Source organism: Cnephaeus nilssonii (genome assembly GCF_951640355.1).
Source record: "Cnephaeus nilssonii genome assembly, chromosome: 6".
NCBI classification, from domain to species: domain Eukaryota; kingdom Metazoa; phylum Chordata; class Mammalia; order Chiroptera; family Vespertilionidae; genus Cnephaeus; species Cnephaeus nilssonii.
In genome coordinates, this window is record NC_137077.1 from 87784595 (window position 1) to 87806789 (window position 22195).

The 22195-nt window shown below is 38.4% G+C and overlaps 2 protein-coding genes across 10 annotated transcripts in view; one reads left to right on the forward strand and one right to left on the reverse strand.

The window, feature by feature from the left end:
- AKAP3 (A-kinase anchoring protein 3) overlaps window positions 1–12940 on the forward strand; it is a 29234-nt gene extending 16294 nt beyond the window's left edge. For 3 of the 4 annotated variants that reach the window (XM_079773505.1, XM_079773506.1, XM_079773507.1), the window contains 2 exons: window positions 4551–6860; window positions 12635–12940. In XM_079773505.1, the coding sequence (XP_079629631.1) occupies window positions 4551–6860; window positions 12635–12790 (2466 nt within the window). In that variant the 3' untranslated portion in view covers window positions 12791–12940. The remainder of the gene's footprint in view (window positions 1–4550; window positions 6861–12634) is intronic. The other variant, XM_079773508.1, reaches the window with a different exon arrangement.
- A 1708-nt stretch (window positions 12941–14648) lies between these two features.
- Window positions 14649–22195, reverse strand: part of DYRK4 (dual specificity tyrosine phosphorylation regulated kinase 4) — a 46306-nt gene continuing 38759 nt past the window's right edge. For 4 of the 6 annotated variants that reach the window (XM_079775392.1, XM_079775393.1, XM_079775395.1 and 1 more), the window contains 3 exons: window positions 20314–20443; window positions 16434–16609; window positions 14649–15767 (listed from right to left, as the gene is read on the reverse strand). In XM_079775392.1, coding sequence (XP_079631518.1) covers window positions 15520–15767; window positions 16434–16609; window positions 20314–20443 — 554 coding nt within the window. In that variant the 3' untranslated portion in view covers window positions 14649–15519. The remainder of the gene's footprint in view (window positions 15768–16433; window positions 16610–20313; window positions 20444–22195) is intronic. The other 2 variants (XM_079775394.1, XM_079775397.1) reach the window with 2 other exon arrangements.

Here is a 22195-nt window from a genome sequence, read left to right on the forward strand (position 1 = left end):
AGGCATAAAAAAGAATCAGCAAACTTTAAGATAGGAAAGTGGAAATTATTAAGTCGAAGGAACAGAAAGGAAAAAGATTGAAGAAAAGTGAACAGAGCCAAAGGGGCCTGTGGGATACCATCAAGTAAACAAGCATATACACTGTGGGAGTCCCAGTAGGAGAAAAGAAAAAGAAAGGGGCAGAGATAATATTTGAAGAAATAAAAGCTGGAAACTTCCCAAATCTGATGAAACATGAAATTAAACATCCGTGAAATTCAATGAACTTCAAGATGAACTCAAAGAAACCTGCACTGAAACACATTATAATCAAACTTTCAAAAGACAATGACAAATGGATCATGGATAGAGGTGATGTTCGTCACTTCTAGGCCTGGACCACAAAAGCCTCCTATCCAGACCTTTACTATCTCTGTCGTTCCTCATACACAGGCTTGAAGAAAAGAATCTGAGGCCAAAGAGAGGGTGAAACCATGAAAAGCAGAGCCTGGGTCCCTGAGTCACTGCAAAGGCAGCTGCTCTTTGAACACTCTCTCTAAGCAAAGTGATCAAGACCCTATTTTGTCACACCACTGAGTTGATTTAAAACTAGCATTACCCCAAATAATAGATTTTGCCTGTCATTTTGTTGCCAGCCTATTATATCTATCAAAATGCTTAAAAGTTCATCTCAAATATCACTTCTTTTTTTAGTTACCCACCCAAAATTATCTGTCCCTCTTCTCATATTAAATATATCTATTTTAATTATTTAATAGCACTAATCACATAGTATTTAATAATATTTATGTTCATGTTTTGTCTCTACAATAGTTTGTATATTTCTTTCACCTTTATATGTTTTGCAGTGTCTAGTAGTGTTGTACACAGACATGATATACACGTTGCATTATACAGGTAGTTGTGTTACACGTCATTTGTCTCCCCTAAATCACCTCTGCAGTAGCAGGCCATCAGGTTGGTGGGCCTGGTGGATAGCATCTACTTTAGAACCTGATTTTCCATTTCTTGAATGCTATCTTTGACTGTATCACCTTTTCTCTGTCACTTTCTCAGATATACATAAGGGCAGCTTCCCCCCCCACCCCCACCCCTAAATCTTCATTTTAAAGCTAAATTCTGTCCATTAGGAAGTTCCCACTTGTTATTGACCTTTGGTTCTGAAAAATAATTTTTAAAAGATTTGTTACAGCAGCTCAGTAGTTTCCCCACACTTCCCACCTGGTCTGATAGGAATGAATCATAAAAGACATCCCTAGCCATACTGTCTTTCAGAATTTCTCTTTCCACCCAGAGTACTACTTTCCCAAACATGCAAGAAGTCAGGTTTCATTCCCTAGTGCTTATATAGCTAGTTAACTATGTCTCACTGCATTGCCCTAAAGATCAAGCTTATTGGCTTCTCTCTTCTCTTAACTCTTTAGAAGTCTAATTTTTATTTGAAATGTTTAAGTGGTATTAGCTAGCTTATAGACACCACATTAAGTGTACAAGTTATTTTGTGCATATTATCTTATTTAATCTCATTTAATTCTAATCACAATCATGAAAAAAATTTTTAAATAACAATTACCATATAAACAGCAATTCCACTTCTGAGTATATATCTGAAGGAAACAAAACCATTATCTGGAAGAGATATCTGCATCCCTATGTTTTTTGCAGCATTATTTACAGTAGACAAAACATGGAAGCAGCCTAAGTGTCCATCATTGGATGCATGGTAAAGAAAATGGGATATTATTCAGCCATAAAAAAGAAGGAAATTTTGCCATTTGCAACAGTATGGATGAACTTTGAGGGCATTATGCTAAGTGAAATAACTCAGAGAGGGAAAGAAAAATACCATATGATCTTATATGTAGAATCTAAAGAAAAAAAGAAAGAACTCACAGATACAAAACCAATTCATGGTTGCCAGGGGTGGGGATGGGGGGACAAAATGGGTGAAGGTGTTTAAAAGATACAAATTTCCAATTATAAAATAAGTAAGTCCTGGGATAGAATGTACAGCATGGTGATGATAATAATATTGCATTGTATATTTGAAACTCACTAATAGAGTAGATCTTAAAATTTCTCATCATAAGAGAAAAAAATTTGAACTATGTGTGGTGATAGATGTTAACTAGATTTATTAGTGATCATTTTGAAATATATATAAATATTGAATCATTATGTTGTACAACTGAAACGATTATAATTTGTATGTCAATTATATCTCAATTAAAAATAATAAACTTGAAGCCATATGTCAAAAGTAAAAACAGAAACACAAAACTCACCTGTCCAGAAATCAAAGGGCTCCTCTCCTTCCAAATGGCACAAAATTATTAATCAATTTTAATTTAAGACAGGCAATAAATGCTAGCAAAACAGATTATCTGTTGTGTCTTACCTAACAGAGAATAGAGCTCTATAAACCATAATTCATTAAAGAATCACCAAGTGGCGAGACAATAAAACCAATTTCTTAATCATTACTGCTACTATTTAACCAAAGTGAAAATCAAAAGCAAAATTAGTGGAGAAGAAAGTTAAAACTAGAAAAGCAGAATACCTGCATAGTTCCATTACCACTTGGCATTTATCTCTGGGGGCCAAGAAGCACCTGGTACACTACTCTCATGATGACATTTATGTCTATTAGGTGAGCATGTCAGAAATCTTGGCAAAGATTTCCAAAATTGTTAAAACATCATATTCAGAGAAAGGTGAAATAATGACTCTCAGAAATATATAAAAAATAAACTCATGTTAAATATTTTATTTAACTTATTAACCAAGAACTGGTGTGGTTCCAAGGACAATCTAAGGGGAAAAAAGACATATTTATAGATTAGGAATATTGAAGTAAATGTGCAAATAGAAGCACCTTTTCTACAATGTATCCTTCCCTGGCCAAAATTATTGTGTGTATAAACAACTATTATATCTGATTGCTATCAGTTGTCTACACTTGACAGAATTGTAAAATAGCTCTAAGAGAATTAGAATCAGAAAATGTGGAATGATCTGCTATAAATTATGCTGTTTTCCACTGAAGCACAAAATTTCCCTACAGTGCCCATTGTTAATTTTAGGATAATCAATTAGGAAGTCTTTGAACCAAGCACTGTGGCCAACAGGCAGCTTAAACCAGCCCTGCAGAGGACTGGTACAACTGCTTTCCTCTTCTTTCCAAGTTATCAAAATACAGCTGTGGGTAGAGAGCACCAATTTTAGAGTAGGATCTGGATTTGAATACTAACCCTCATCATGTAGTAGCTGTGAGATGTTAGTGAATTTATTTGACTTTTCTATGCCTCAGTTTTCCTACCTGTGAAACAGGACATGTAATATCTACCTTACAGGCTGTGTATGAGAATTAAATTAAATAATGTATGTAAAGCACTTAGCACAGTGCCTGGCAAACATAGTATTTAACAAATAGTAGCTAGAAACTATATGACACTTGATAATTGAAGTACCAAATTAATCTTTAAAGATGGGCAATACTTGTTATTCCAGAAGCTATAACTCCAATAATTACAATGATTCTTTACATTGGATAGTGAATAGGGCAATTTTACATACATTCTTATTTTAACTTGTGTTCAAGTGAAGATTATAAATTACAAAATATAAACATATAAGTATGTGCATGTGCTTATCACAGCTAGTGTCCACCAAAGAATCTGTATTCCCTTAAAATTAATAAATTGTCCACAGGTATTAACTCCTCAATTATAAATCAGATTTTTAACTTAAAGTGATATTAAATAGTCCTTTTGAAGCCATTTAGCATATCCAGATGATGCTTGTGTAGCATGGCAAAGTGATTATGCACAATTATCCTTGAATTTTATAATTTTTTGAAAACTATATTTTGTAATAAGAGACCTAAATAAAAACAGATTAACCATAGGAAATAGCAATTAATATTAATACAAGAAAAATCTGATTTAGTTAAAATGCTAATTCAGCTGTGAATGTGATAACTGTCAGATCTTAAGGATACATGTTGTTAGATGCAATATAGTGTAATGGCTGAGAGCGTGGGCTCTGGAGTCAGACTGCCAGGGTGGGAATTCTTCTTCCATCAATGATTAGCTGTATAACCTCAGGTAAGTAGCTAAATCTTTCAGTTCTTCAATTTCCTCCTCTGTAAACTATCCTATATAATAAAAGCATAATATGCTAATTAGACTGGGCATTCTTCCGGACTACTTCTGGACGAAACTGGGGCTGCGAGGGAAGCTGGAGTCCCAGGTGCCAGAGGGAAGCCGGTGCCGGCAGCCAGGGGAAGGAAGGTCTACTCTTGCATGAATTTCATGCACTGGGCCTCTAGTGAATAATAAGAGAGCTAACATTTAAGTTTACTATGAGAGTAATATTAAATGAGATAATAGTCAAAATAGTTGAAACAGTGCCTGATAAACAGTAAGCACTTAATAAATGTTGGTTACTTTTATTGTGATGACAGAGGAGTTCAGGCTTGAGCGAGGTGACCATTTTTGTAACTGATCTTTGAGTTGTCCTGAATATCCCCTATGTTTACTTTGTTGTAGTCGGATGAATACTTGTCTGTTTTTAAGGAAGTCTCAAATGATCCTGTCAGAGTGCTCAGCTGGCTCCGCAAAGATCTGGAAAAAACTACAGCAGGGTTCCAAAGTGTTAGGTTCAAGCCTGGAGAATCATCACCTGATGGGGAAATGACCAACTCAGGAGACCCACAGAAGGGTTTCACTGTGGACTACTACAATACCACCAACAAGGACAATCCAGGGAGATTTCATTTTGAGATGACTCACAAAGAAAACCCTCTCCCAGGTTCCAGTGTCCAAGATAATAATGGGAGTACAGTGGATGAAGTTTCCTTCTATGCTAACCGCCTCACAAATTTAGTCATAGCCATGGCCCGCAAGGAGATCAATGAAAAGATCGATGGCTCGGAGAACAAATGTGTCCATCAGTCAGTGTACATGGGGGATGAACCCCCTGCTAACAAAAGCCTGACTAAGGTGGCATCAGAGCTGGTGAATGAGACTGTCTCTGAATGTTCCAAGAATACTACCTCAGATAAGGTTCCTGGCTCTGGTGACAGAGTCTTAGGATCATTGCAGAGTCCCTCAAATTTGAGATACAACAAGACCACTTTTAAGATCAATGAATGCAAGGGTCCAGATGGCAAGCCTAGTTCTAAGAAGTCTTTCTTCTATAAAGAAGTGTTTGAATCTCATAATGCAGGTGATTCCAAAGAGGGTGCAAGGTCCTTACCTGGGGAGAGAAAAATGTTCAGAGGGCAAGAAAGGCCTGATGATTTTACAACTTCTGTTAGTCAGAAGATCATGACCTATGCTAACAGTGTGGTGTCTGATATGATGGTCTCCATAATGAAGACTCTGAAAATCCAAGTGAAGGACACAACCATTGCCACCATCCTGCTGAAGAAGGTACTACTTGGGCATGCAAAAGAGGTGGTCTCAGATCTCATTGACTCCCTCATGAAGAACCTCCACAACGTCACAGGGACCCTCATGACTGATACAGACTTTGTCTCGGCTGTGAAAAGAAGTCTCTTCTTTCATGGAAGCCAGAAGGCCTCAGATATTATGGATGCTATGCTGTGGAAGCTCTACAGTGTGATGTTTGCCAAGAAACCTCCTGAGAATATCAGGAAAACCAAGGACAAGTCTGAGAGTTATTCCCTTGTCTCCATGAAAGGAATGGGTGGTCCTAAAAACCAAAAGGTAAATTTTGCAACAATGAAATCTGAAGGTAAATTGAGGGAAAGAATGTTCTCTCCTCCATGCAAACCAGAGAAGACTTGTGTTGAAACTTTGGGTGAACACATTATCAAAGAGGGCCTGAGTTTATGGCATAAAACTCAGAATAAAGAAGGAAAATCTCCAGATTTTCAGTGTGCAACAACTCCCAACAACCAGTATGACCCTCCCCCAGACTTTCCGCTGGAATATCCTCTGGATACTTGCAATTTCATCCCCCCTGTGCATAACCTAGAGAACCCTGAGAATTTTATGTGTGATTCAGACTCCTGGGCCAAGGACCTGCTTGTATCTGCATTACTTCTGATTCAATACCACCTGGCCCAGGGAGGAAGCATGGATGCACAGAGCTTCCTTGAAGCTGCTGGTAGAACCAACTTTCCTACCAACAAGGCCCCTGTAGTTTCTGCTGAGACCAACCTTAAGTCTCCACATATGGAAGGTAACCAAGAAGAAACAGAGAAGAAGGATCTAATGAGTGTTTTCTTCAACTTTATCAGGAATTTACTTGGTGAGACCATTTTCAAGAATGACTATAGCTCTGAACCCAAGGTGCCCGAACAACCAATTAAGGAAGACCTATGTGAAAGACCTGTACCCCCTTGTCCCATCAAAATGAGTGAAGGTGATGAGGCTGGTGGTACTCTTGCTGGGCTGGCCAAGATGGTCACCAGCCACATGAATGGGCAGATGATAGAACATCTGATGGACTCAGTGATGAAATTGTGTCTCATTATTGCCAAGTCCTGCGACTCTCCCTTGGCAGAGCTGGGAGATGATAAATCTGGGGATGCCAGCAGGCCAACTTCAGCCTTCCCAGATAGTTTCTATGAGTGCTTACCAGTCAAGGGCACAGGGACAGCAGAGGCTGTCCTGCAGAATGCCTATCAAGCTATCCATAATGAATTAAGAGGTGTATCAGGACAGCTCCCTGAAGGATGTGCATCAACCAAAGTGGTTGTCAGCAATCAGAACCTAATTGATACAGTTCAGAACAAGCAACTCCAAGCCGTACTTCAATGGGTAGCTGCCTCTGAGCTCAATGTCCCTATTTTGTACTTTGCTGGTGATGACGAAGGAATCCAAGAGAAGGTAAGGAAGAAGAGTCAGAGGAATTTGGAAATATTTATTAATGGTTTGTTGGGGGTTTAAGTTATGTTTTCTTTTTAAATGGGAAGATAGCCACAAGAATAACGAGGACAGTAAGAATTTGAAGATCATGGCTCTTGGCAGAAGTAATGGGTAAAGTAAAATTATATTTTGCCCAATAAGAGTCACTTTAAAGGGGGAAGAAGAAGGTATATGATAAATCTCTTTTTTTCTGCATATATTGGTGGGATTGCATAGATGAGGAACAACAAGAGACTTGGTAAAAAGACTCAGATTAAGGTCAGGGCTTCAGGCTGAATTTTGGATAGGAATATTTGTATATTTCTAATGCTGACTTGAACCCAGTAACACTGGGATACCCATGAGTCCACTTTAAATAAATTTGTATCCATTTTTTAAAGGGTAATGTGTGCATAGTTCAAAATCCAAAGGCACAAAAGGATGTACAGTGAAAACTAAGGTGTTTTTTTTTCCTCATTCTTATCTCCCATCTTGTTGCTCTCTCTGGAGAAAACCATTGTGATCAATCTCTTGCTTATCCTTTTAGAAATACATGTGCATACACAAGTAAGTACTTATATGTATGCATCTTATTTTAAGTCTCAAATGGTAATAAGATATATATAGGGTGTCCTAAAAATATATACACACTTTACAGCTGATAGCTCAGTTGATGTTTCTTTCTTTTCAGATTTAACCCATTGAAATTAATAATTATTCAAAGTGTATATACATTTTTGGGGGACACCCTATATATTCTGTTCTGCAACATATAGAGCTGCCACATTCTTTTTAATGGCTGCATATTACTTCATTGTATGAAGGTGCTGTATTTAACCACTCTCCCATGTATGGACATTTCAGTTGCCAATATTTTGCTACTATATGCAATGTCATGTGCACAGAATTCAAATGTATATGCTAAATGCTTAGAAAAGAATTAAAGATCACCATAAATGTCTGTTTGTATATATATTTTTTCTATTTGTATATTTGAAATATATTTTCAAATTGCCTTCCATAGAGCTTGCACCAAATTTACATATCTACTAAAATAATACAAAAGTGCATATTTTCCATACTTTAATCAACAGTGAATGACAAACTTTTGATCTTTGCCAAGTGTTGCCTTCCTTTGTACTTGGCTTATTAGGAATAAAGGTGAATATCTTTTTAATGTTAGAGCCATTTGAATTCCCTTTTTCGTGGATGAATTGTTTGTTTATACCTTCAGCCCATTTTTCTACTGGGTTGTTGGTCCTTTTCTTGTCGATCTGTAGGAGTTTTATGTATAAGGAAATTAGCCTTTGTGATATTAAATACAGTTTTTAATCATTTGCCTTTTGGTGTTTTGTTTTTGCCATATAGAATTTTTTAAATGTTTACATAGTCAAATCTAAGACACATTTTTCCCCCCTGGATTTTATGTCATATTTTGGAAGATATTCTTTACTCCAAGATATTAACAATACTTTCCCATATTTTCTTCCAATGCTCACTATTTTTTTAAAAAAAATTTAACATTTTGATCCATTTTTATTTTTATATAAAATATGGGGTAGGAATGCAATCTCTTATTTTTTTTCCAGATGGATACCTACCTTTGGTTCTTTTTCTGAACTTTCTTTTCTGTTTCATTGAATTGTGTAACTATTTACTATTTTAATACTATTTAAATTAGCACACCATTTTAATTACTGTCGTCCTATAATTTTTATTTATTTATTTATTTTTAAGTTATATTTTATTGATTTTTTCAGAGAGAGGAAGGGAGAGGGATAGAGAGTTAGAAACATCGATAAGAGAGAAACATCGATCAACTGCCTCCTGCACACCCGCTACTGGGGATGTGCCTGCAACCAAGGTACATGCCCTTGACCGGAATTGAACCTGGGACCCTTGAGTCCACAGGCCAATGCTCTATCCACTGAGCCAAACTGGTTAGGGCTCATCCTATAATTTTTAAAATATCTGATAGGACTAGACTCCTTATTTTTCTATCTCAGAATTTTCTAGAGAAAATTTTTCTCAATTTGTACCCCCAGCCTCAGGTAACCATTAACTGGATTTCTATCATAGATTTACCTTTCCAAATTTTTAAACAATGGAGCTACAAAATATATAGTCTTTTACATCTGTCTATTCACACTTAGCATATTATTTTTGAGGTTTATCCATGTTGTTGTATATATCAGTAGTTCATTCCTTTGCATTGCTGAATAGGGTTTCATTATGTGGATAAACTACATTTTGTTTATTCATTCACCAGTTAAGGCACATTTGGCTTGTTTCCACTTTTTTGCTATCATGAATAATGTTAATATGAACATTCACATACAAGGTTTTTTGTGTACATACATTTTCTTTTCTCTTGGGCAACAAGGAGTTGAATTGCTGCACTTTATGGTAAGTATGTCTTTAAAAACTGCCAAACTTTTTCAAAATGGTTGTACCATTTTACATTCCCACTAACAATTTAGTTTCTCCACATCCTCATCAACACTATTTATTATAACTATGATGGTGGTATCTATAGTGGATTTAATTTGAGCATCTTTTTATGTGCTAATTAGCTCTTCATATATATTCTTTGTTGAACCATTTATGCACATCTTTTGCCCATATTCTGACTGTGTTGTTTTCTTCTTGTTATAAAGTTACAAGAATTCTTTATATATTCTGGATACAGGTTCTTTATCAAATATATGATTTGCAAATATTTTCTCTTAGTATGTGGCTTTTTTTTAAAAAATGGAGTCTTTTGAAGAGCAAAAGTTTTAATGATAAAATCTAATTTATCACTTTTTGCTTTTATTGCTTGTGTTTTGATGTTGTATCTAATCTTTGCATAACCCAGTGGGTGGTTCTCCAATGGAGGCGGTTTTGCCCCAAGGGACATTTGGTAATGTCTGAAGCTATATACTGTTGTCAGAACAATGCAGAGGACAACTCCACAACAAAGAATAATCTAGCCCATAAAGTCAGTATGGCCAGATTGAGAAACATTGACATAACCCAAGGTTATGAAGATTTTCTTTCTTTTAACTTCAAAATATTTGATAATTTCAACTCATATACAGTTATGTGATCCATTTTGAGTTCACTTTGTGTATGATGTGAAGTAGGGGGTCTGATTCATTATTTTGCCTGTGGATATGCAGTTTTCTCAAGACCACTTGTTGAAAATATAAATGGATATCTGGCCTTTTGAATTGTTTTTCCCTTTATAAAAATTAATTTACCATAAATGTTGAGGTTCAAGCTTTTTTTTTTTTTTAAATAGGTGTTTTCATGGTACATCTTTTCCCATAGTTTTACTTTTAATGTACCTATATCATTTAAACATTTGAAGTGAGTTTTTTGTAGGTAGCATATAGTTGGGTCATATATATATATATATATATATATATATATATATATATATATATATATATATATTGATTTCAGAGAGGAAGGAAGAGGGAGAGAGAGATAGAAACATCAGTGAAGAGAAAGAATCCTTGATCGGCTGCCTCCTTCATGCCCCACACTGGGGATCGAGCCCACAACCCAGGCATGTGCCCAGAAGGGAATTGAGCCGTGACATCCTGGTTCATAGGTGAAAGCTCAACCACTGAGCCACACCCGCCAGGCGGGTCATATAACTTTTTTATTCTGACAATTGATGTGTTTAGACTTTTACATTTGGTTTAATCATTGATATGTTTGGATTTAGGTCTACTATTTTAATATTATTTCTATTTTTCCTTTCTATTTTCCTTCTTGTTGCCTTCTTTTGAATTACTTAAACATTTTTTAGTATTCCATTTTAATTTATTTTATTTTTTACTATATCTCTTTGTGTAGTTTTTTTTAGTGTTTTTTTTTTCCCTAGGAATTAGAATATATATATCTTTTAAGTCTATGTAGGATAGTTATCACTTCAAGTGGAATGTAGACATCTTACCATTTAGGCCCCTTTACACTTTCCTTATATTTAGTTATTTCATGTATTTACTCTATGTAGATTTAAAAACTTTCATACAATGTTATATTTACTTTCAACCATAAAAGTATTTTATAAAACTGAAATTTTTACTATTTTTGTTGTTCTTCATTTATTCTCACTGTTCCCAGTTTCCTTCTAATATCACTATCCTTTTGTCTTAAGAAATAGAACATTTTATCTGACAGTGAATTCTGTTTTCTTTAATCTGAAATTTTTTTTTCAATTCTTTATTGTTGAAAGTATTACATATGTCTCCCTTTCCCCCCATTAACCTCTCCCCGCCCACTCCCTGAAATTTTCCTTATTTTACCTTTATTCCTGAAGTATATTTTTACTGGATGTAGAATTCTGGTTTGACAGTTCTTTTCATTTAGTGCTTTACTATGCCATATCCTTCGGGTGTCTATGGTTTCTGATAAATCTGTTGTCACTCAAATTGTTGTTCCCCTATAATGTATCATTTGTCTATGGCTGCTTTTGATTTTTTTTTATTGTTTTGTTTTAAGCAATCTGATTATGACAAGTCTTAAAGTGAATTTCTTTAAGTTTATCTTATTTTAGGTTTACTGAGCTTCTTAAATTTGTTACGTCCTGTGGCACAAATTGGGGAAGCTTTCATCCATTATTCAAGTATTTTTCTATACCACACTTTTACTTCTCTTCTAGGATTTTCATGACATAAATGTAAAAAATTTTGTATTGTCCTACAGGCCCCGAAGGTCTGTTTATTTTCTTAATCTTTTTTGAAAGAAGTTTAATCAATCCTGTTTTTCAGTGTGGCTAATTTGCATTGTTCTATCTTCAAGTTTACTGATTTTCCTCTCTTTATTCTGACCATCCAATAAGTTTTCATGTTGAGTTTTTTGTTTTACTTCTAAAATTTCCATTTGGTTCTTCTTTATGCCAAGACTTTTTGTGTTTCCATTTGTGCCAACAGTATTTGTAAGTAGTTTCTCACATGGAAATTTTCCTTTCTGAAAGAGCTCCTGATATTGGCCTGTTTACTTGCTCTTTGACTTTTCATCATAGAGTCAGGTGCATAATGTACAAAATAAAAATTAGGTTACTTTAGTTTTTTTGCTGCTATGATTCCAGGTGAATGGCAATCTACTATGTTCATATTAGAATAGTTGCTTTGGATATTTTTTCTCATTTTATACTTGGAAAGAAAACTAAACATTGATTGAGAGACCTGGGTATGAATTTTGCCCTTGCTAATTTCTAGCACTGTATTACTGACAAGTCTTCACCTCTCTGGGAAACATTTTCATGAAGGTTGAATGGATCTTTGAACTGCATTTCTTCTCTAACACTTGAGGGGTCTCTCGTCTGTGGGGCATGGGACAGCATCCACATTGTCCTTTAACATATTTCTTTCCTGCCCTTGTTAGTCTTGGGACAATGATGGGGACTGCTTGATGATATTACGTGAACTTAAAAACACTGGAATTCTTAGAAAGCAAGAATACCATTGACCAAACAGCCACTGGAAGCAGGAAGATTTTAGTCTAGAGGGAAATTATATTTTCCATATCATGGACAGGTGGATGTTAATATCTCTTTTTAAATTAAAGGTGATATAACCAACTTTCTTCTGACAATAGTCCAGCAAACTTTACAATTAAGGAAGTCTCAACATCTACTTTGAATCCCTTCTGCTGAAGTTTCTCCAAGTCTACCTGACCTCTTTGTTCTAGCCTTGGCAGAACCTTTCTGGCCTGTTCTGGGATGTTCTGCCCTCCACTACTGTTTTCTTTCCTTTCCACAGCTACTTCAGCTCTCAGCTGCCGCTGTGGACAAAGGACGCAGCGTAGGGGAGGTTCTGCAGTCAGTGCTGCGCTACGAGAAGGAGCGACAGCTGGATGAGGCAGTGGGAAACGTTACACGGCTGCAGCTGCTGGACTGGCTGATGGTGAACTTGTGATGGGAGCCCAACCACTGCTTTCCCCTTTTCCAGCAGTGGGCCCAGCCTTGCCCCCTCCCTTCATTTTCACTTCCACAGCTCCCCTCTCTATATCCTCACAGAGCCCTAACATTATCTTCATCCCACTCACATCAAAGACATGTCATCTTATGCTAGTCACTGGATTTTGCAGATTTTCCTGTCCATGCGAGCAAGGACATAAAATAAAACAAAATTACAATTAAAGGGCTCCTGTGTATGGTTTCTTTGGGATCCAATGTGCTGCAACCTTTTGCAGTGGCTGAAGAAGGGGTCATGCACAAATGAAAATGCTATACAAGAAATATGAATTTAGAAGGCATTGGGGGGCCAGGGGTGTCTCTTTGATAAAGAACACACTGAAACTCTGGCCGGTCCACTTTTTTTTTCAGTTTCAAATACACATCTTGCCCTCAGTAAAGCACAGCAAACAGGTAGCAGATAGACCATCTCAAAGGTCAGTAAATATCAGTAAATATTTACTTTGAGGCTATCAGGTCAGGAAATTGCTTCAAGCCATCACTATTAAAACATGGAACAATTAGCCCTGCTAAAGCTCAAGGTTCATCAGCCTTCTGTGTTCATTGATGCACTCTCATGATAGTATTGACAATAGATGGCTTCCTGCACCAATGGGGCAATAAGGTAAAGTGTAGAGGGCCCCCTGAGAAGGCACATGGCCATTTCTTTAATTATTGTCAGCTGAACTCAGGGCGATAGGCAGAGCCATGCCCTGGGAACATGCTCCCCCAAAAAGGCTGGACATGTAATCAGTACTAACTTTTAACCTTGCTCAGGTGTCAGCGGTAGTGTGACTTTGATATGTAAATCCAGTCAAGCACCAGGAATGCTTGGGCCTACTCACGAATGCAAATAAGCTCCTTTGATCCTAAGTTTTGGTGAAACCCCTGGTATTTGGAGATATATAAATAAACACGCTGCGTGGGCTTGGGGTCCCTGTCCCTCCATCAGAGGAGGCAGCGTCCCACCCGGCTCCCAGCTTGGCTTCTATTTCTGCGTCTTGCTTTCATTTCTCAACTCCCAGCTCCTCTACTCCGGAACCAGACCCGTTCCTTTTACATGCTGGATGAGGAAAAGAGAGAAAACCCTACAGTAAAGAAATCTCAGGAATGAAAAAATCATCAGATGGATAGCAGAAGAAAATGTATCCCCCATTCTGTCACAATTTGCAGCTCCCCTTCTTTAAAGTGTTCCCTAAATATAGGAAGTCAGAATTTATCAACTCACTTCAGTCTTCTATAACCATGCAAATTGGGATATATTTTTAATATCCAACCTAAATCATTCTAATTATAGTATCAAGAATTTGGCTTCAAGGACAAAACTGTCCACCTCAACTTTATCCATGGTTGAAGATAGGTCCAGAAGACTCGAGATTTCTCACCAGTTCTGTACCTTTCTGGTTATAGGACATGGGACAAGTTACCTCTCCTATGATACTGCTCTGACTTAATGTCCACATCACCCCATTTAAAAAGCATTTTCTGTTCTTATCCTGACCTTCCTATGCAATTTTATATTATTGATCCTTCCTTCTAGAAACTTTCTCCTCCTTTGGTTTCTAATTTTCCTATCTCTTTGGGACTCAACTTTGTCAACCACTTGCATATTTATCTTTCCTAGGACTCTCTTGACCCTCTGCTATTTTCACTCTGTATCATCATTCCTGCCTGACTTTATGCAAACCCATAGCTTCAGTTCTCTGGTGTCTCTCTTCATAGAATATTACACAGTGATTAAAATGAAAACTATGGAGCCAAGTATATTTTTCATGTTTATGGCATTATGATCTTGAATTTCTTGTAAAATTGTATCGGTACTAAAATTACAACATATAGAGATTACCGGTATATACGCATTAGCTAAGGACTAGGAAGGCAAAAAAGTAAATGAACTTAATTAGACTATGGGAGTGATGGGTGGACGAGCACATCCTGCTATTGTGGTCCTAGAGAAGCATCAGACTTGGTGCTATCACTCGCACCAGTATCTCAGTATGGGGCTTGTGACCCGTCTGGCCAATCAAGGACCCTAGTATCTCAGACATAGTGGTTGGTTTAAGACCAGTGATTTCTAAAACTTTCCTGGCAGCAAGGAAGACTGCATATCTGATTGGATGATAGTGATCATCTTAACTCTGGGCACAGCTTGTCTTTAGAATGAGGTTAACCATAAAAAGAAGCAAGGTTAAGATGTAGAGGGAGTCTGAGCCCTATGACCTTGTTTGAATGCTTAGATTCTGCTGTGCCTGAAACTACACATACCCTTCTGATTGCCCAATTATATAAACCAATAAATGTCTTGTTGCTTAAACTAGTTTGAATTCAGCTTCTCTCATTTTCAAACAAGAATCCTATCTTGGGCAAAAATAAATTTAGAGTTCTATTAGTGATTATATAACTGAGTGTTTAACATCCCCTCCACATACACAAACCCATACGAACACACCCTCATTGCTTTATCTCGTTGAGAGCATAAGGAGGGAATATAGATGCAAGGACATATTCTCCCACCCCTCATATCAGGATCATGCCAACTGGCCATGTGAATAGAGTTGTTTTTGTTTTGTTTTGTTCTTTTAAACAAACCTTTATGCATTAAAAACAACAATCTTATGTATTGTACAATATAAGTGTGGTCTCTAATACAAATCATTGGTGAAAAGGAACAGGACACGCCCTCAGCAGAGGTCATACAATAGGTGGTAAAATGCTTGTGCTCTTGGGGGAGGAGTTTTTGCTTTGTTGCTCTGTGGAGGTCTTGGATTCCTCTGGCCTGACAACTGTCTCTGGTTTACTGGAAGCTTCTGCTAGGTGAGGCAGCTGGACAACTTCAGCTGCATGCTGGAGAGAGCCCTGCTGATCACCTGAATTTTGAAACTGCTTGGTGGTGCCATCTTTTATTTTGTCTATGGTCTCTTCTTTGATGATCACATCTGCTGAAGGAGAGAGAAGACAAAGGAACAAGTGTTCAAATGTGAATTCTAACTGTCCATTAGCAGGAAATTTCTGGACGAAATGACATTAAATCAATTCATTTATAAGGTACATTCTATGTGCCAGGCCTTCTTCTAAGCACTTTATATTTACTAATTCATTTGATCCTTTCTCCACAACCATAGAAAACAAGGCATAACTCTAATTCTCATAAATGAAGAAACTGAGATACAGGCAAGGCAAGTAAATTGCCCAAGGGCCTACACCTGGAAAATGAGAGGGCCTGAATTTTATTCCAGTCAATCTGATTCCAATGACCATGTATATAACCAGTAGTTTATTTGTATATAAAAGATACTTTCTAATTCCATGATCTGATAAAAAAATCAAAAGGTAATTATGGGACTGCAGAAAAGGATACAGTGAAAAAAATAAGTAGCAGAAAGAGAATTGAAGATAAGATGGAAAATCCTAACAATAAGGGAGCAAAAAAGGGCTACAACCAAGTTTCCTGAAAGGAAAATGCCAAAAGTAAGAAATGGCAGGCCAGTAGTGATGTAGCCAGAATAATTATCCAAGGTTAAGTTCAGAGAAACTGACATGCAATCCTCCAGAGATGCCTACCCCCCGGACTATGGGAAAATGATTCGTTATTTGAGGGGCAGTACCTTTTTTATCCAAGTGGTGATGCCCTTGAACCTTGTCTTTTCTTGCCTCAGAGGATAAAGGGAGATTGAGTTTCCTCAGGGTCTGGGGCCTGGGCCGTGCTTTGAGATTCCGTGACTCATGAATCCAAGCATGCTTAAGAGCCTGGTCAGGGGTCATGCGAAGAGAAGGTTCCCATCTACACACCAACAAAGCCCAGCACAGATTATTGTTTTATTTTTAATAATGAAACATTTTCAAAGACTCCAATAAAAAAACTAAATGGTTCATTTTAAAGAGCCCATTTAAGCTATGTAATAACTCAAAGATACTAAAGAACAGAGATTATGACATATAATTTTAAAGTACCTGGAAACAACTATTGGACAATCATTTTTAGTAAATGTGCATGACAAGCCAAGTCTCCCAGAGTTCTATAAATTTCCTTATAATAAGTATGGGAAATCTTAACCAACGTGATTTTGGATTTGTAAACTAAGAAGATCAAAAAGATGCTTAATTTTAATTCCCAAACTACAGAATTTGGACCTACAAATATATCACAAAGAATATTATAGCATGGCCGGTGTTGTCAGTGGTTGAGCATCCATCCATTAACCAGGAGGTCACGATTTGATTCCTTGTCAGGGCATGTGCCCAGATTGTGGGCTCTATCCCCAGTAGGGGGCATGCAGGAGGCAGTCGATCAATGATTCTCTCTCATCATTGATATTTCTATATCTCTCTGAAGAAAATAAAGCATATTTTTTTTAAAAAATATTATAGAATGATAGAATATTAAAATTATAAGGGACTTGGATGTAATCCAGCCAAAATTCTAATGTAGTAACAAAATACATTTGACAGAATCCCTAGCATGGAATCATCCTGTTGTCCTTGAGTAATTTTAGTGGCAAGGCACTAACTCACAGAACCACATATGTTTTTTTAAATGCCAATTCTTTAGTTTTTCATTTTTATTAAGCCAAAATTCACTTCCTAAGAATTTTAAGCCTAGTAACTTGGACCCAGGTCATATATTATGATATATTATGCTACCCATCAGCATTATATGGATTGAGACAACTAATCCATATTTTATAATTCTGTAAGTATCTGAAAACATTTACACTACTAACTGCTGATCATATGATGTGGTTGCTACCTTCCTAGATAGGTAATTTCAGCTGTTGTCTAACTGCAGGTCATTATATCCTAGACTCATCAAGGCCATACACAACTGAAATTCCCAGTTCTTTGTCAAATGAACTGCTATTAAGCTACAGCTGCCCTCTTTTTCTAGACTTCTAGAGTTAGTCTATAAAACCTAGGACAGCACTTTACATTCACCACTGTTACATTTGACTAAGAAATTCTAGTCTCTCATTCCAAGATTTGCTGATTAACAAAATATGGAGTGATGAAGTAACAGGCTCCAGTAATTTGACTACTTCTTGCAAGTTGTGAGCAACCAGCCATTTGCACTAAAAAGTAATGTCTTTCTTGGTTCTAAGCTGTGTTCTGGATGGTTGGGGTTTCTGGATCAGTCACCTCTGTATCAGAAATGAGTTTCTGTCATTTGTTAATGCACATTCATTCTACAGCCTCAGCAAGAGGTTTGGGTAGGGTGGGGTAATGGGGATACAGGATCCTCCATTTCCCAGAGGAGCAGCATGACTCCCCAGATGGGAAGACTTGCAGCAGTACCTGATCTTTATCCTCTGAGCTAATACCTAAATTCCAGAGTGCACAAATGCCAGAAGAGCGTTTGCTAAAACTACTGCCCCCCCGCCGCTCCGCCCCCGGAAGAATGACAGAACATGAAGATGTAGTCTTCTTTACTGAACAATAATAGGACTGCTTATCACTGGAAGGGACATTGGGAATACCCCTTTATATTCAAAAGGAAACAGGCTCAGAGCGAGACAATGACTTGCCAAATAACACACCGCTCATCTATTTGCCATTCGGCACAGACCAACTGGCAAAACCTTTTTAAAAAAATGACAGTAGTAGAATGGCTATCATCAACAAATCAACAAACGACAAGTGCTGGCAAGGTTGAAAAAGGAGAAAAAGGAATCCTCATGCACTGCTGGTGGGAATGCCGACTGGTGCAGCCACTGTGGAAGACAGTATGGGGTTTCCTCAAAAAATTAAAAATGGAACTCTCATTTGACCCAGTGATCCCACCTCTAGGAATATATCCCAAGAAATCAGAAATACCAATGAGAAAGGATATATGCACCCCTATGTTCATAGTAGCACAATTTACAATAGCTAAGATTTGGAAACAGCCTAAGTGCCCATCAGCAGATGAGTGGATTATAAAACTATGGTACATCTACACAATGGAATACTATGCTGCTATAAAAAGAAGGAACTTTTACCATTTGCAACAGCATGGATGGAACCAGAGAGCATTATGCTGAGCAAAATAAGCCAGTTGGAGAAAGATAAATATCACATGATCTCACTCATATTTACACTAATAAAAGAGAAACATGCAAATTAACTGTACCTTCACAATGCCCACCAGCCAATAAGGAGTGAGTATGCAAATTAACCTGACAGATGGAGATGGCCCCTCCCCCCAGCCGCTCCGGGGCTCTGGGCAGCAAGCATGCAGGCACGGAGTGGCTGGGTAGGGTGGGACACCTGCTATGAGGGGGAGGGCGGGGGCAGAGGGAGCTACAGGAGTGACGCTCTGCCCAGAGCAAAGACTGAAGGTGGCGGCCAGAGGGAAGGCCTGGGTCCCAGGTGCCGGAGGAAAACTGGTGCCGGCAGCCTGGGGAAGAAAGGCCTATGGCATGAATCTCTTTGTGCAATGGGCCTCTAGTGTGGGAAATAATGATCCACATAATTTCATGAACAAGTATAGATCCAGAGACAAATGGTTGGGGGAGGGGGGTTAGAGAGCAACCAAAGAACTTGTATGCATGCATATTAGCATAACCAATGGACACAGACACTGGGGTGGTAGGGTCTTGCCTGGGGTGGGAATGGCTGTAGGGGGGGTCAATTGGAGAAAGAGGAGACATATGTAAAACTTTAGATTAAAAAAAAAAAATGACAGTAGTTCCCAGATGGTGTGGCTCAGTGATTGAGCATTTGACCCATGCACCAAAAGTCACCAGTTCAATTTGTGGTCAAGACACATGCCCTGGCAAGGGGTGTGCAGGAGGCAGCTGAGCGATGTTAATGTTTCTCTCTCAGATGTTTCTCTCTCTCCCTTCCTCTCTAAAAATCAATAAAAACATATTTTTTAAAATGATAGTAGCTTACATATTTTTAAAAATGATAGTAGCTTACATCCAAATACCTTCTAACTATGCACTATAGTAGGTGGGTGCTTCATGTGCTGTTCTTTTCTTAAGTGATTTGACTTAAGTATGAAACTTAATTTTTAAGACTTAAAATACCCATGTAGATTCAAAAAGCTGTACATAATAAATGGCTTATAACTCACCCTTTCCCTTCCCGAAAGAATTTATGCTCTAAACCCCAGGGGAATGGGGAGAGGCCCTGAACCAGTACACTGGGCATGTGTGCAGAAAACATTTAGGACTTCCCTACCACCTCACTGCCAGGCAGCTGGAGGCCAAGGAGAAGGCAAGCTCTACACACATTGTAATCCAGGGCAAGACACTTAATCTCTTTGAACCTCAGCTGTCATATCTCAAAACAGAGCAAATCATCCACCCTGACAATCACACAGGAGGTGGGGAGAGCAGTCTGATGAGGCAACAGATGGGGAAGCGTTTTGTAGACTCTAAAGGTCTTTGGTCAGCACTTGTTGTTTTTACAACTCTCTCCCAGCCCCAGACTTCCACCAGCAAACGTGTGGGAAAGTACAGTATTTAAAGGGAGAATCAGAGACAAAGACACCCTTGACAAACTCACACCAAACACCTTCTGAGAAAGTCCAGGAAGCTGGAGTCGTAGGTTTTCAGCACCATCGTGAGATCCTTGGAATCCGGGTATCTTTTTCTCCCCCTATTGTTAGTTATATTTTTGGGAAAACCTGTAGAATCTTTAGAGATACAACAGTCAGTGTTTAGTTCCAGTTGTAAATATTCATTGGTAACATCACAGCTGTTCACTCATCCAAGCTGTCTTGGGTGGTCTTTGCAGCTCTCTCACTCCCGGTACTTCACCACCCCATCCGTACAAACATGCCTGCAGTCTCATTCAATTTGAAATAACCACGTGTGAAGTATCCAATGGATTTAATTACCTTTTAGATCCATTTTCCCTACTATTTACTATGTTCTGAGTCTCCTTCCCACCACCTCCTCCTTGAATCAATCAAATGATTTTAGGGAAAATAATAATGATAAGGACTAATAACAATAATCCTATCTAATAAAAGAGTAATATGCAAATTGACCATCACTCCAACACACAAGATGGCTGCCTCTATGTGGTCAAAGATTCTGCCCCCATGTGGACACAAGATGGCCAGCAGGGGTGGGCAGTTGGGAGAGATCAGGCCTGCAAGGGATGTCAGTTGTGAGCAATCAGGCCAGCAGGGGAGTACAGTTGTGAGGGACAAGGCCAGCAGAGGAGGGAAGTTGAGGCCAACCTGGCCTGCAGGGAAGGGCAATTGGGGGGAACCCAGGCCTGCAGGGGAGAGCAGTAGGGTTAGACCAGGCCTGCAGGGGAGGGCAGTTGGGTGTGAGCAGGCCTGCAGGGGAGGGCAGTTAGGGACAATCAGGCTGGCAGGGGAACAGTTAGGCATCAATCAGGCTGACAGGGGAGTGGGTAGGGGGTCATCAGGCTGGCAGGCAGAGGCGGTTGGGGACAACCAGGAAGGCAGGCAGGCAAGCAGTTGGGAGCCAGCAGTCTTGGATTGTGAGAGGGATGTCCGACTGCCCACTTTGCTACTGATTAATAGTATTTACAAGGAGTGGCTGGGAGTTGGCAACCCAACCTGAGGAAGGGAGCCAAAAACTGAAGTGGACACAGTGTTTCCCAAGCTCACTGCATCATGAGAATCACCAAGAGCTATTGTTAAAAACATAGACCCTTGAGTCCCACCTTAAGCCTACCAAACCATAGGTTATTCATGAGGATCATGAGAATTAACATATTGTCAAGTACCAGTAGGATCGGGCCTAAATGGACAGTTGGAGATCCCTCGAGGGGTCCCAGATTGGAAAGGGTGCAGCCTGGGCTGAGGGACACACCCCGTGCATGAATTTCATGCACCGGGCCTCTAGTATAATAATAAATCTGAGATGACGAAAATGTTCAGCTCTGAACAAGAAAGATATCGTTCATTCTCAGATTACTGATGCCTTAGCTTCTTCCCCACTAACTCAATAAAATGAGAATTTGGGACATCATGAGGTATAATAAGAAAGTCATTTTAGGAGAATGATTTGCTTTCAGAGCCCATTTACAAACCACACAGGCAAATTATTCTCATTACTTCTTTGTAGTCACGTCAAAAATTTTTGTCCATAATTGGAAATCAAACTTGATTGCTTCTTAGGGCACAGCTTGAAGTGACTTTCTTCAGTCATTTTCACCAATTATAGCCTCCCCACATGCATGATTTGTCGTGCCTGAAAAGAAGCCCTGAAGACAGCTCCAAAGGTTCCCAAGGTACTTTGTGCAATGCTGTGCAGGTGAGACCACTCATTTGGACACCTGGATTCTGGTGTGTATGCTCAGAAAAGTTGACCACTTATGCTCACACCTTATAAATCTGCATGTAAATGGGTGGATATGTATATATACACACATACACACGATTTACAGATTAAACTGAATTCTCACA